The 15,270-nt window shown below is 41.0% G+C and overlaps 1 protein-coding gene across 3 annotated transcripts in view; it reads left to right on the top strand.

The window, feature by feature from the left end:
• The window catches only part of golim4a (golgi integral membrane protein 4a), a 32,547-nt gene that overhangs the window by 3,671 nt on the left and 13,606 nt on the right, over positions 1-15,270 (top strand). For 2 of the 3 annotated variants that reach the window (XM_033631475.2, XM_033631473.2), the window contains exons 2-5: positions 10,344-10,418; positions 12,758-12,807; positions 13,135-13,188; positions 14,752-14,902. In XM_033631475.2, coding sequence (XP_033487366.1) covers positions 10,344-10,418; positions 12,758-12,807; positions 13,135-13,188; positions 14,752-14,902 — 330 coding nt within the window. The remainder of the gene's footprint in view (positions 1-10,343; positions 10,419-12,757; positions 12,808-13,134; positions 13,189-14,751; positions 14,903-15,270) is intronic. The other variant, XM_033631474.2, reaches the window with a different exon arrangement.

Here is a 15,270-nt window from a genome sequence, read left to right as displayed (position 1 = left end):
TGGTTATGGCTTCCAAGTATGCAGCCTTATATAAGAAATATTTTTACTTCCTCTGCATTCATACTTTTTATTGTGTTGATTTCCAAGACAGAGATAGTTGGGTGGGGGCGGACAGCTGCCCCACTTTTAACAAGATGAAAAACAAAGTACCTCAAGTAAAGCAGTGTAAAAACCCCACCTCAATTGAATCAGTTTTCCCCGAGGTCATCAGCCTCTTTAAGTCAGTTTCAGGTCGACGCAAAACAAATGGATCCTGTTTCATTTTTTTCAAAAAGCCGCAGCCAAGCCGATGCATCCAGAAACAGAGAGCCTAACAGTATAATGTGACACTCTGAATGAAGTGGGTATTGCTTAACTCCATTTGTATCTCTCAATTTGTGCACCACACCCTGACTTTCATTGTGAAGCGATGGATCATTCAGTCAATCACAAGGCCCGGGCCACTTGATCTCCATGGCTGACGGTTGATCGCTGTTTTTTGTGTCCTATATTTAGAGGTGGGCCATAGCTTGGGGCCTGCAAGCCGGCCATATTGATTCACTGTCGCCCACTACAACCACAGGCTGGCAGTTGTCAGTCATTTAAAAGGATCAACTGGCACTTTGTGGTTTTGCATGCACTCTGACAAATGTGTCCCTGTGATTTAACACCCATTCAACCCCCCACCCCGCACACACACACACACACACATCATTGTTTGTCATTTGCAAACATTAATCAAATGGAATAATTGCAGCCATCTCTAAGTGAGTGTTGTAATATTTTTACATCACCAACACTGTTGTCGCCTGCTGTTCATTGTAATGAGCGCTCTTGTCTCAACAGTTGAAATGCTTTGTTTTTATCCATGAGATAAAATAAATGCTAATGGTCTTTGCATTAGATATGTGCTTTCTCCTTGGATTTACCAAACCCAATCCTTTTGTGTGGTTTTGTCTGTATTTTTTAACAATAATGAGACGTTCAGGTTCACTTTGTACATCCGGAATACAACCAGCGGCAAATGTGAATGTTAAAATATTTAGGCCTTGTTTACACGAAAACGATCAACTAAAAACGGAATTGTTCCTCATTTTTGTTTCGATAACAATCGCTGTGCACACGGATCCGCAAAAAAGACCAAAAACTTTATAATGAAACAACACACGCCTGTGCACATGTGCTTCCTTCTACATAGCAGTGATGTATAAACAAACAAAATGGCAACCGCACGAACATTTGTGTGGACGGACGATGAGGTGGAGTTGCTACAGTAAATCTACACCTTGCTGGAGAAGCATCGACATATTGCAAGTTTACATGACAACGGAGACGGTGCCGTTTCCAAAAAATTCCTTAGACTTTGTGTCTAGGATTTTTTTGCAAGATTTTTGGGTCAGGGGTCTCAAATGTCCAAATCTCTCTGCCCTTCGACTCTCATCTTGAAGTCCATTATTTGCTTGATGAATGAGTGAGTTTCTTGTCAGGTTCTCACCTGTCCGGCCTGTGAAAACTCACAGCACCTAGCTTTTGTCTTCTGAGTATCTTTTGTGTCAAACATTTTAAAAATAACCAATTTCTGTGTAGTTTTATGGGTTTACGGGGTTGAAAGGGACTAGGGCCACAAGTGAAAGACGTATTATTGAGTTGTGTGAATAAAGACAGAATTCTGACTGTAAGCACACGTGGGCCTAATCCTCCTCTCTGTGGTACCTGTGTGGGTCATGGTTATGAGAAGGAAATAGAAATAAAGCTGCAAGAATTTCCATGAGAGGAGGAAGTTTGAAAGCCACAGTATGTTTTTTTTGCCAGCTTTGCGCAAGTTTCCTCTGCCTGCTCATACAAGAGAGAGTTAAAAATAAAAAAAGATCTGCAGTTGTGAATACATGTTTTGCTTCCATGGCCTGAAATGCATCCTGGATCAGCTAGTGTTGTTGCCCAGTGCGGGGCTTGACCCGGATGTAAAGAGGATTGTGTGTCAGATTACCTGCTGAGGACAGTAGGCATTCTGTAAGGTGTTCTTCCACAACATACATGAACCATGTGCAGTATGGGAATAAGATAAGATCTGTAATCAATCTCACTGCCTTTTAAATTGCACTGGTCTCTTGTGTGTGTGTGAGTGTAGACAAGGGAAGAAGTGTGAACACTCACACAAACACTCCTCAAATGGAATCTTGGAGCCCATTTCCCCGTGTGATTGATAGTATTCACAGTGCACACCAGCCCCGCCAAATCTAACCAGTCCAGTCGTCTCCCCATCTCCACCAGTAGGCCAGTAAAGGTCACCACCATAGAGAGCTCTCTGTTCTTGCTCTGCCGATGCACTTTAACCACACCTCGAGGGAAATGCTTCACTGGTCTGAGGGGAAGCCCTCAAACAATAAATGTTAGTTCTCATGGTCATTGAGGTTTGAATGAGATAAGGGCTGGTGAAGAAGCTTGAGGAAATGTTGTTTTAGGAATAGTAGTCTGAACGACATCACTCATTTTACAGTGGGAACATTCAGTAATGACTGGTAGGTTTTAGGTTGTAGTTTGTGATGTTGTTATATTGCAATCATTTTTATATATATAAACATATCTGTATATCTATGCAGAATCTGAAGGTGATGGGACAAGATTCCGCTTTCCCTTTGTAGCCTGAGTGGTATTAACCAATTACATTTGAACGGTAGGTAAACAGTCCGTAGGGAGAGGCTGAAATACAGTCTCGGAACTCGTTGGCTGTTGTGCGACGATGATTTAGCTTTATATTAGCTTTTAAAAAATGTATTGGCATGCATATTAGTTTATTAACAGAAGAGGAAGTCTTGGCTTGCATATCTGCTAGAGCAGTGGTTCCCTGGCTGGTCCAGCCACAGGGTCCAGATTTGAGAGACAGTGGAGCACAAAGGCTCCGGAGAAAAAGCAGAGTTAGTGACATGCAGTAAAGCTGAGTTAGCGAGATGCAATAACAGGATGTGAATGTTAGCAAGCGAAGAAGAACCAACTTTTCAGAAACTAAGGAGAGAGAGAAGAAGAGAAGGGGCTTGGTGTATTATAGGAGGTTCCCCAGCAGACTAGGCCTATGTCAGCCTAACTAGGGGCTGGTCCAAGACAAGCCTGAGCCAGCCCTAACTATAAGCTTTATCAAAAAGGAAGGTCTTAAGTTTAGTCTTAAATGTGTCTGCCGGTGTCTGCCTCCCGGACCGGAACAGGAAGATGTTGTTCTTGTTCTTCTCTCTTTACCTCGTCCTGTTATGTTTTATAAGCACTTGTTTATGTGTGGCACATTGACTTTCTGTATGAAATAGACTATGTAAATTACGACTTTCCCTCTTGGCACTGGTAGTGGATTTTAATAATTCAAAAGCACATTTAAATAACATCCGTTTTTAGACTGTAGCCTCTCTGTAGCTGCTGCCCTGCTTGTCCATGCTGTCCCCCAGAGAGAGGGTGTGTGTGAGGAGTGGCCTAAACGGAGCTGAGCTAAGAGCAACATGGCCTCATCTTTGGCACTTCTCACTGCTCAGAGGGTACAGAGCCTCCAGCAAGTCAAGTAAAACCTCCCCAATCTCATGTATCGTACATATGATCAAGCTCAGAGACGTTTGAAGAAATGCATGCAGTCAGTTCGTATTATAAGAAATAACTTGGAAAGGAGCTTATTGAAAGTTTGTTAGATTTAAGCCTTTTTTTTCCCCGGTATTAAATCTGAAGGTCACATGTTACCTCTGAAGCAGTCTTATGATGTGGAGTTATGAGCATTACACATAATCCTATAAAACTTTGTATTGTCAACACTGACGAGGTCTTGGCAGCGTCCACTGATGACTCACTGGTCACAGTGTCTAAGAGGTGATGGGCACAGATTTAAACTTCAGTATTTTCCAATGTTTATACGGTTGTAACAGTAAAAATAAAGTTTATCTGTATAGCACCAGTGTTACCAAGTGCTACATACAAAAGAATCAATAAAAAAAAGATACAGGAATAAAATCAAAGTGCAGACATTTCTTTAGATGATATGAGCTCGCTGATTTGGTATTCAAAATTGGAGCTGGAATCACATATGGACCAGTGTTTTTAGCACATGGTTGATGATGTTAGCACAGCCTCAAGATATTTCTTGATCTGCACATGCAGGTTTTTTTCAAGGCCAGTGACCAGAATCTTATTTTTATTTTTATTTTTTTTAGTTTAAATAGCCAGATAGGACAGATCAGAAGGGGAATTGGGCTTTATGGAGACCTCTAGGTATCATGTGTAGAGAAAATCAGTTTATCGTTAGTCCGACTAAAACCAAACTTTTAAAATACATGTAAACATGTTAGTCTGACTGAAATCGTACTGTTTCAAATTTCCATTTTTTTAAGTCGGACTAACACCCAGATAATGCGATTGGGAGTCGAATTACTCCTGCTTATATACAGTCATTCAGACTCAAACTGGCCGAAGCGTTGCTGGCACATGCTCCAAAGTATTACCTCTCTCAGTGATAGCCAGCTCTGAACTGTAGTTGGGAACACCTGGCTTATTAACATTAAATTACCTTTGCCTGGTATTAGCTGGTAACTAGTTTCTAGCAGTCAAGGCCTTCAGGTGCCGTTCACCAACAGTGCCTTTATTGCAGCCTTCACCACACAACAACAACCGTGGCCTTCCCATGAGGTTGATCAGCAGCCCTGAGCTTATCTAGACACTTAACTCTACTGACTGACATCACTACTTGCTGCATGCGCCTTCACCATGACACCCTGAGAGAGCTGCTTCCCTCCACATACACACACCGAAGCACACACTTCACACCCTCACAGGTCACCCAGACGGCCACCAGCCACAAAGAGGAAAAACAGTGAGCCGGCAACAACACTTTCTGCCACGAGCTTTGACCCAGAAGTTGAAATCATTAAATGCGTTACAATAGAAGAAGCAGGTCACAACATGGTGAAATCTACATCCAGAGCTGTGCATTTCTGGTCAGATGAAATGTACAGAACTGTAAAGTTGTCCATCAGAGTACCAATTTGCTGCTAGCTAACCATAGCTAACTTGTTTGTCGAATGGTTTGTGATGTCATAGGTCAACCGGAAGAAGGTCCAATACTAACAAGCTGTAAGCGGGCATATCGCCACCTATTGTAGCAGAGTTGGACATACTTCCATCAATAAATCAATTCTCCTCCCATGCTTGTATACTGGGACAGGGACAGTAGTCCGATTAACTGGCCTAATCAAGCTTCACCCCTAGCTCGACTAAACTGTGCTTGTCTGTGTAAGATGTGACTCAAGAGGAGTACATACAGGTAAAATAAGATCAGTCCTAGAATTGAACTCTTGGACCTAACGAGGAGACACTGTTATCATTTGAAAGACGTAACCATCAGACAAATACACTCATAAACCCTACTGGAACCAACCCACTGCTGAAATCTGTTTATCAAACTGTCATGACCCACTGTGTCAAGTCTCAAGGCTGCACTTAAGTCTCACAAAATGATAATGGAGCGCTCGCCGACATCTGCCATCATTAAAAGGTCGTTTGTAACTCGAAAGGCGGTTTCTTTGCTTTGATTTTTCCAAAAGCCTTACTGCATGACAGGGCTTTCTAACACTGTCTTTTGTAAGATAGAAAGCTAAAAACGCATGTTTGGAAACAGGTCTGTAGATGGGGAGATCAAGGCCAGGTTATTTGAGAAGAGACTGGACACAAGCAGTCTTTAAATAGTCAGGGACACAGCTGGTAGACAGGTAGAAGGTATTCACTATATTATGCAACCACATTCCAAAGTTGTAATAAAAATTTCAAGGGCATTACATCAGCTGGACTAAAGGAGGGTTTAAAATGAAGCACATTGTTTTTAGAGCATCATTAGAAACTGTGGTGAGATGGCTGACAAAAGGAACTACTGGGGCAGGACGTGGACATGTTGGACCTGATACCTTCAGTTTAGTCAGTGAAAAAGCTAATAAGCAGTAGCACTCATTACTAGATGAGAAAAGCTGTTTGGGTTAGTTTGAATTTAATGTTTGTCCTTTGTAAGTTGAGGTACGTTAATACACCTCACTCTTACTGTATGTGTGTGTGTGTATGTGTGTGTGTTTCCCTTCAGTCTCTCCTGGTTTGTGTGTTTATTGACCCTATTCGTGCCTGAGTCATCTGTGTGAGCTTTCCTCCGGTTCAATCTCCATTTTTCTTTACGCTAATTCTCTCTGCCCACATTTGCTTTTCTGTCTTTGCCCTTCTCCGTTTTGTCATCTTCATTATGAGATCGTCTACCTAAAACTTTATCCTGAAATCTGTTGCGTTGGCACTCAGGAGGAAGAACAGCCACATCATCAGTTAGAACGAACACCCGGCCCCCCAACCTGAAGCAGCAGAGTCAGAGAGAACGTGTAAGAAACTGGAAGAAGAGAATTTTTTGTTAAGCTGGGTGAGTCAGAGGCTGGCCCCAGACCACGACAAGGGATTAGTGCCAGAATAGATTGTATTTAAATTGTGATTTAGAGTTGGACCATATTTTCATATGGGAGTAGTAAAATAATAGGCTACATTACTGAACAAATGGACTGCACAGAGCGTTTATAACCAAAGTGTTGATGGGAGTTGCTACTACTGTCACTTGGTACTTATCAGCGCAAAGTTTCACAGTGAGTCACATAAACAAACCCCCCAAAAACAAGAGTTCAGTGACACTTAACTCAAAACCATGTGGTTGTGAATTCTTCCCTCTGCTTAGTGAATGTGAGAATACTGTTCATAATGGCTGACTAATTTTTGTTTAAATTTGAAGGTGACTCACGAATATTTCTTTTATCACTAGAAAGCGTTTGCAGATCCAAAACAATAAAATCACACTAGTACACTTGCAAATCAAGTTCAGTAAGCCATTAAGGTAAGAAACTGTCATCTACTAAATACATCTTACTTTATCATGACAAAAACTCTGTCTGTGTGTCTGTTCCACGTTTTTCTCCTCACTGACTTGGTCAGTCCATGTGAAATTTGGCACAGTGGTAGAGGGTCATGGGAGGATGCGAATGAAGCAATATTACATCAGTTGGCCAAAGGGGGGCACTATAGCAACCGATTGAAATTCCAAACTTTGAATGGGCATATCTCATGCCCTGTACGTCGTAGAGACATGAAACTTTGCACAGAGATGCCTCTCCTCATGAGGAATAAATTTGTCCCAAGAACCCATAACTTCCAGTTATATAGATTTTCCGCCATTTTGAATTTTTTGAAAAACACTTAAAATCGATCTCTTCCTAGGAAGTTTGACCGATCTGGGTGAACATAATCTAGGGACCAATATCTAAAGTTCCCTCTTGGCAAAAGTTGGAAAACTTACTAAAACTGAGCTTCTATAAGGCAATGAATATTGCGGAGGGCGTGGCTCATCACATAAAGGTGTATAACACCTCAAGGGTTTCACCGATCACCACGCAACTTTGTAGGCATATGACCACACATAATCTGAGAGGACCCTCCATTATTGACCCCATCAAACAAAATGGGGGTGCTAGAGAGCTAATTTCTTATCTAGGCCTAACCGCCATATTGATTTTTACTAAAGTTGGTAGATATGTAGAACAGGACGCCTCAAGGTGACTGGAGAAATTTAACTCTAATTGGCAACTGGGTGGCGCTATAACAACAGAAAAATGCTTAAAAATGGCTAAAATGTGACCGATCGCTGTGGCTCCCCCTGTGGACCAATGTTGTTGTTTTTTTTTTCTAATTTTTGGTATGACTAAGTCATGGTATGGTATGCTGTACTCAATGGGTATGGACTACTTTATTATTAATTGCCTGATTGTCGAATAAGGCCAGTGATGAAAGTGTAGATAAATAAATGAACAGAGAGTCTTTTGTATTCTGTAACAACTTTACATTTACACTACATGCTGCTGCCAGACGACTAACTAGATCAAACAGACACTGTCATAGTACCTACACTAAAATCCCTCCATTGACTCCCTGTTGAGTATAGGATCCATTTCAAAATCCTCAGTCTTTCTTACAGAGCATTACAAGGTCAGGCTCCCTGTTATGTAGCTGAACTACTTCATCTGTATTCTTGTATATTGTTGTTGTGTAGTGTGAATTCTTTTTTTTTGTGTGTGTGTGTGTGCAAATAGTTTTGCTAGTTGTACTCTTGCTACATGGCTCACGTAGTCACTTTGTCTTTATGATTTCTTCTAGTTGTATATTGCCCTTGTCAAGCACTTTATGACCTATGTCAGTGGAATGCGTGATTGTAAATAAATTTTACTTACCTTTCCTTACTTACTTACTTATGCAAATGCACAACAAAAGTGGGCTCACAGCAACAGAGTTGGTCTCAGGTGCCTGTGCAGGACCGAGCCATGGCACAAGCCTTCGCAGATCAGGTATAGACAACAGCATTGATTACAATGAGAGTGGATCTGTGTTTTGAAGAGACGACTGACCTCCAGTGACAATCTGGTGTTAAATGCTCAATATGACTGACTACGTTTACAGGCACAAAATATTCCAGTTTTTGCCCTTACTCTGAAAATGACAATATCCCTACTGAGCTGTTTTTAAGAAGTGGTTACACTTATATTCCTGTTTACATGCATCCAGGCGCACTCCGAGTAAAGTCTCCTAACACGTCATTCATCATGTCAAAATATGGAAAAGTGGGCCGACTGAAGCCCCTTGTGCTGTTATGCTTTTGTGCATTACAATAGGATTTTTGAAAAAGTTTTCCACCAGATGCAGACATGTTGGACTGTGCAAACACAGCCTTCCTTTGCTTTCCTTCAAGCACCATTTATGAAGCGGTTGTCACAATTTTGCACATATGCAAAAGCCTATTAATATCAAAGTTTTTCATAGTGTTTAAAAGCTGTTTTTCTCCTTGCAATCAGAAATTTGGGCTTTTCTTTTGAGCATGCATCTCTACACCAGCCTTGTAAACTGTTGGTTAGTTGGGTCGTATACAACGTATTCATGAGGCTGCACAGAGCCACCCACATACAGTCAAGACACTGTGTGTTGCAAACATCTGTAAAAACCCCAAGTGAGACACATATTCCGAATGCGCTGCACACATGCCCAAAGAATGCTCCTAAAACCTGATCCCATATGTCTTAATCAGAAAATGGTAAATCTGGTAAAAGGCGTACTTCAGGATATCCAGACTGAATTTGCTTTTTACATGGCACTTATGAAATTTGGAATATTCAGTCATATTCGGAATAATAATGGAAAATTAGCAGGCGCGTAAACAGTCATGGACAAAAACAATTGACATACATATACATATTCACTTTTTAAGGCATCACATTGCAGTGTATGAGCATGTTCGCAGTTTAAATGCTGTTTTATCAAAATATTTTTTCTTCCTGTATGACTCCATCCATCTCCCCTACTCTTCCTCTTCCTTCCTCTTTTGTTTAATTTGGTGGTTGTTATTTGCTCCAACCTCCCTTCTGCCAGAACATGTACAGACGCACACACACAGGCACACTGAGCCTTGATGATCTGATTTTATAGATAGTTTAGGCTCACCGGAGTTTTCTAGATCGCCAATCAGCGAGGCTTCATGTGAAAGAACACAAGCGAGGATGAATAGAGCAGGTGAATAAAACAGACCTGCAGGATGAAAACCCGCCATTAGCTGTTCATCTGTTGCATTGTTTGTGTGTGTAACTATCTGTTGTATCAGCTTCACAACACTGTATTATCTCCAGTCTGTGCTCTGCTGCTACAATGACCCTAATTCCCCGCAGGGATCATTTCCATTTCACTGGATTGAATCTTGAATCTTGTGAAGGTGAAAAATGGCGGGAAAACAAAGAATGTGTGTGATAGCGTGTGTGAGTTTAGAGGACAGCTGGAGAGATTACAAGTGAGTGTAAGAGCTGAAGTGGGATCTCAGTCAACTCTCAGAAAGTCTCCTGTAATCATATACTTCCTCATGATTGTACTACTGCTGGTGTCAGACGCCACCCACCAGGCGCAGAAGCAGCCTGAACCAAACTCGTAGTATTTGTAAATACCTTTTGACCACCGGCCTCGTGAGGAATACCACAGCTGTCTGCGGATACAGGAGCTGTCATGTCTGGAGATCACAGTCTGGCTGAATAAACATCACACCTGGCTCTCATATTAACCATAACATGCACATCCTATTCCTCTCTAAAAATGAATGTGTAAGCATTTGTGTATGTAAATGTTTTGCGCAGTGTACATGTTTGTGTTACACCTCTGTTTTTGTTTAGTTTGCCTTCCACCTGCTGCAAACAGAGTTCAAACTGCTGCTCACTAATCCTCTGTGTTATTTCTCTCCACCTCCCTCCCCTCGTCTATCCCCTCTGTCTCCCTCCACCTCTGCTTTATATGTTCAGTGGTGTACGAGCATCGCTCCCGGTTAGAGAAGTCTCTACAGAAGGAGAGGTTAGAGCACAAAAAGGCCAAAGAAGGTGAGAAAAATAAAATCTACACTTCAGATCTTTGTGAAATTATTATTGTAAGTCAACTTGGACAAAGGCATCTGCTGAATAGAAGTGCGAATGTGCGAATAAATTGTAATGCGATGTAATATAATGTAAGTATTTAACCAAGTTTTTACCTTAAAGGAATACTTCACCCACAAAATGATCATTTGCATATCAATTTCTCAGCCCGTGTTATATTTAATTTGTGAAGAAAACTTTGGGTTTTTTGTTAGGACTGTTATTCCATTCAAATATTTAATTTTATTTTTAGTTTATTATTTTATTATTTTATTTTATTTTTATTTAATTATATGATTGTCCATGCAGTTAATCTCAAATTAATTTTCGTCTGTTCTAAATGTACCTTAAAGGGACATTTTCTATGTCGTAGTGGACAAATATGCTTACGTATGTTTATTATTATTGCAACAATCCAAAATAATGGCAAATACTGTCCAGATTATTCTCCAGAATAACCTCAAATTTACTGCAAATATGCTGAAAGCATACCATGCCAAACTCAAGCCCAACAAGCAACAACAGACTGACATATTGACCTTAAAGTAACATTACTTAGTTAACTAACACAATGTAAAAATGTACTAAACATCCAGTTTTTTAAAAAACAGCTGAGCGTACTCCGCTGGTAACTCACTTCACATCGACAGCAAATGCAAATAACTTTGGTCTTGTGGAGAGAAACATGTGGCAGAGCTTTGACGCTGAACGCGCCATTCAAAAGACACCTTTCTTTATCCATTTCCGCTCACGGATGTTTGTTTCTGCTTGCCATCCACAGCATTACTGCTGCATCGCTTCCTGATTTCCCAAACTACAGGGTGGGCTGAGGGTCATAATTACAGAACGTATATGTGCATACGTCAAAAAAAAAATTAGTGAGGAAGTAAAGGAATTTGTGTTAACTCCTTATTAATACACTAACTTTGACAGCCCTAGTTTTTTACATACATCAACAATGAACAAAATACTATACTACAACATCTGTTAACAAACTCGCACACAACTGCAGTATAATCCAAGTCTCATACATCCAGTCATATCCTCAGTACTTCTCAAACACATGCATTAATTTCCTAAAACCTCATTGTTTAAAGCAGTGAACTCTGCGTGTGTATTCCATTGAGCAGAGTTCAAAGGCGTCTGTGCGTGAGACTGTTCATGCAGTTTTTTAAATGTTAAGTTTTTAAAGAAAATGCATGTGTTTGGGAAGTCCTGAGCATACTGGGTAAATGATGCGTTATGCTGCGATGCTAAACCTGGCTCGTGAAACCACATCGACTAAGGCTAGCTGTTACTCAGTGCCTCTCCCTACGTGTTGTATTAGACGTGAGAAATGTGCCTGGACCTCCTTGGGTGAGTGTGACGTCTCCTATCTGGAGGGGGGTGTGGTTGATTCACCACTAGGCCACCGCACTCGCTCCTTGGACCAGCTTGCTCAGACCGGACGACTCCGCTGGACACCCCTCGGATACCATTCCCTCAGACCAGTCGGCCGGCCAGCTAGCTCTTCTTTGTGGTTATTCAGAGTGCATTTGTATTAGATAATTCGTGGTGGGTTGTCAATGTCAAACGCTTTCTCAGTCTCTTTTGTCTTCAGAGTGTCTTGCCTCCGCTGTCTCCCTCATGGCTTGCCAGTTCAGCTCAAAGGCCTCTCAAAAGCTCTCCCTCTAGGTGCGGCTAATAGCGGCTAATGAGTCATTACCACCAACCCACAATGTGACTTCACTGCTGACCCTGCCTCCTATCACTTACCTAAAACACACTCACATCTAAAAGACATTTAGTAATCTACCAATAAAGCTATCATAACATAACACTTGAGCTACACTGTACAGGTTGTGTGTGAGTTTATTAACGGATGCTTTGAATTAGTTCTGTTGTTACTTGAAGTCATCAAGACTTTTCTCCTGCTTTGGGTTCTTTGCTCACTGCAAAGGCATGCAGGAAAAACAACATTCTCTTCACTAATTTAACGTAACTCGTGGTGAGTAATTGATACACAAATGATCATTTTGTGGGTGACGTATTCCTTTAAACATTTCCACATCACCATCTGCAGCAGCTGAGCGGTGCAGACCTATAATAGCATGTGTTTTATTTTCAAACAAGATAAAGATGTGTAAGAGGGCTTATGATTCAGGGAGATATGATTCATTTTTGTCGGTTGACTGAAGTTTGGGATTTATGGTGTTTACTTGGCATCAGATTGGAGCTCATGCTCAAAAGCAAGTTATCGACCAAGTTCACACACACTTACTTTATTGTTAAAAAAAGATTGACCTGTGTTGTTTCTGTTTTTCTAGATTACTTGGTTTATAAACTTGACGCACAACAGTTACTCAACAAGGAGAAGGTATGTTTCCACACAGTAGCCACGGCTGCTGTGACTAAATATCATCATTTAAAACTGTTGTCAAACTTATAGTATAGTCTGTCTCATATCACCTGACCATTGTTTTCAGTCAGCTTGTATTGCTTTGTTAAATCCTACTGCTACAACTGCCGCCATCAGCCATTATTCATCTCTTCACTGTGATCCGTTGTGACAGATTAATGACAGAATGTGTTTGTGTGTGTGTTGTGACAGATATTAGTGAGCCTACAGACACTAGTTTGATTTCTCTCAATAACCACAGAAGCATGAAAGTTCTTCATAACCTTTGTTTTTATGTTCAAACAGCAAGAGGCCAGCAGCAGGCTCAGCGCTCTCCAAGTGCAACATCAGATGCTGAAGGTATAAATCGTGATAATCCCCTCACACACAAACACATTGTCACACTGTAGGTCTCTTTATCCTCTTTATTCACACACACACACACACACACACACACACACACACACACACCCCTCATGTTTAACTTTCTTTCTTCCTGTCGTCTTTGTTACACACACCGTCTGACCTTACCACACTACATCCTTCCTCTCTTTTATGTGTGTGTATGTGGGGGAGGGGGTGTTGCAGTGTAAAATGTCAAAATAACTAGTTATCGAACATCTGTTTAAAAAAAATCACTAAATGCCTTTTGCATTAATACCAGATGCAGATCAGGAAAACAGAATTAACACTCATATTTTGTTTGCACCTGGGTTGCTCAGAGCTTTGGATCCACTGCTAGCTGTCCCTGTACCCCAGACGAGATGGGGAAGTACAAAATTAACCCAAAAAATTGCCATTAAAGCAAGATTTTGCAGCGTGACTGAAACTGGTACAAAGCAATGCATAAAGTTTTTCAAACTCAGCACAACAGAAACACAAATTTGCTAAGATAACCTGCCAGCACACACCAGATATTTGTCAGTTCTTAGACCAGAAGCCAGGTCCAGCCCTCACCTCTTTTTCATTTTTTATCATTCTTGTTAGCCTGTACTTTGGGCCGTCACAACTTGATAAAAAGCACCCCCAACTCAGGGCTGTCTGGTCTCAGGGGTCCCCTTTTTTGGGACATATCTCTGGCATAATGATATAAATGCAAATATCAGGGCACTATGATGGCATATATAGTCATACAAGTATGAAATTTGGCATGGAGTATCCTGACACAAAGGGGAAAGTAGCAAAATAAGATCTTGGGGCTTGCTGCCATTTTATTTCAACACATCACACACAGCATCCCCCCTAAAAAAACAAAAATGACTGTCCGTTTGACAAATAATTCTCATCAAAAATGATTATTTTTCATCACTTTGTGTTTAATATCACTGCTTCACTTGTACACAGAAAACATCCCAAGATGATGAGCTTCAATTTGAGCCCAAGTTGACCTTTTCATCTCAAAGATTACACTTGCTTTGGCCTAAATTTGTCACTATGTCAAATCAGAGAAAACTGAATTTTCAGTCACTAGCCTTCCAGAGAGGCTACTTGCTAGCAGTGTGAATCTGGAAGTGTTGAGTCCCCAAAGTTTTATGTTGTACAGATTCGGTGCCCAGCATTTAGAAACTGTTCTACCCTCGTCTCCACAACGCCTCCACCCCCACTGCTGATACCAGTGCTAGGGTCAGCCGCGAACAGATATCCGAACAACATTCAGGTGTCTAAACAGAAAGCAGATGCACTGTGGTGTCTGAGCCCGGTCACAAAATACCAACAATTATACAAGTTGAATGAGGGAGAAGAGACCTATTCTCCGCAATGTTCCCGCTTCATGTGTTTTTAACTCCCTACAATTTTAGTTATGGTAAAACTGCTCTTAAATTTCATTCCAAGTATTTAATCTAACCTGCCTCAAGCTGTAGAAACCTTTATATAGGCTTTACATATTGTCATATGATGACAGTAGTTTCCCCTCTGTGTCAGAACCAGCACGACGACCTGAAGAAGCAGTTTTACGATCTGCAGGAGCAGCACCAAGTCCAGGGTGACGACCACAACCGGCTGCTGGACGAGCACAAAGAGCACTACGAGAAACTGCAGCAAATGAAAGAGGTGGAAATCTCCCACCTCAAAGGTACACATGGTCACACACACAAATGTATTTTAACACTACTTAGTCACACACAAATACAGTGCAGCTCTCTGTTGTGGTGCTGTCATTTAACACTCTTACTTTGTCTCCACCTTCTGACATAATAAAATACTGCATGCCTGAAGTAGTGTGAGTGTTTTATGTGCAGGCTTTTAGATCGACACTAGAACAATGTTTTGTTGTACTGCACCATTCAGTATGTGCTTAAAATCATCCTCTGACTCGAGCCTCATTACGTCAAATTAAATTTTTATAATGCTGTGGGACCAGAATTTGTGACATGAGTCATGAGGATAAAAAAGAAACATGAAAAACATAAGTGGTCCTATTTGTTTTTCCAGATGTTTTGC

Source organism: Epinephelus lanceolatus, chromosome 4, assembly GCF_041903045.1.
Source record: "Epinephelus lanceolatus isolate andai-2023 chromosome 4, ASM4190304v1, whole genome shotgun sequence".
Lineage (NCBI taxonomy): Eukaryota > Metazoa > Chordata > Actinopteri > Perciformes > Serranidae > Epinephelus > Epinephelus lanceolatus.
The sequence above is the reverse complement of the archived record's forward strand: the minus strand, read 5'-3'. Positions and strand labels throughout refer to the sequence as shown.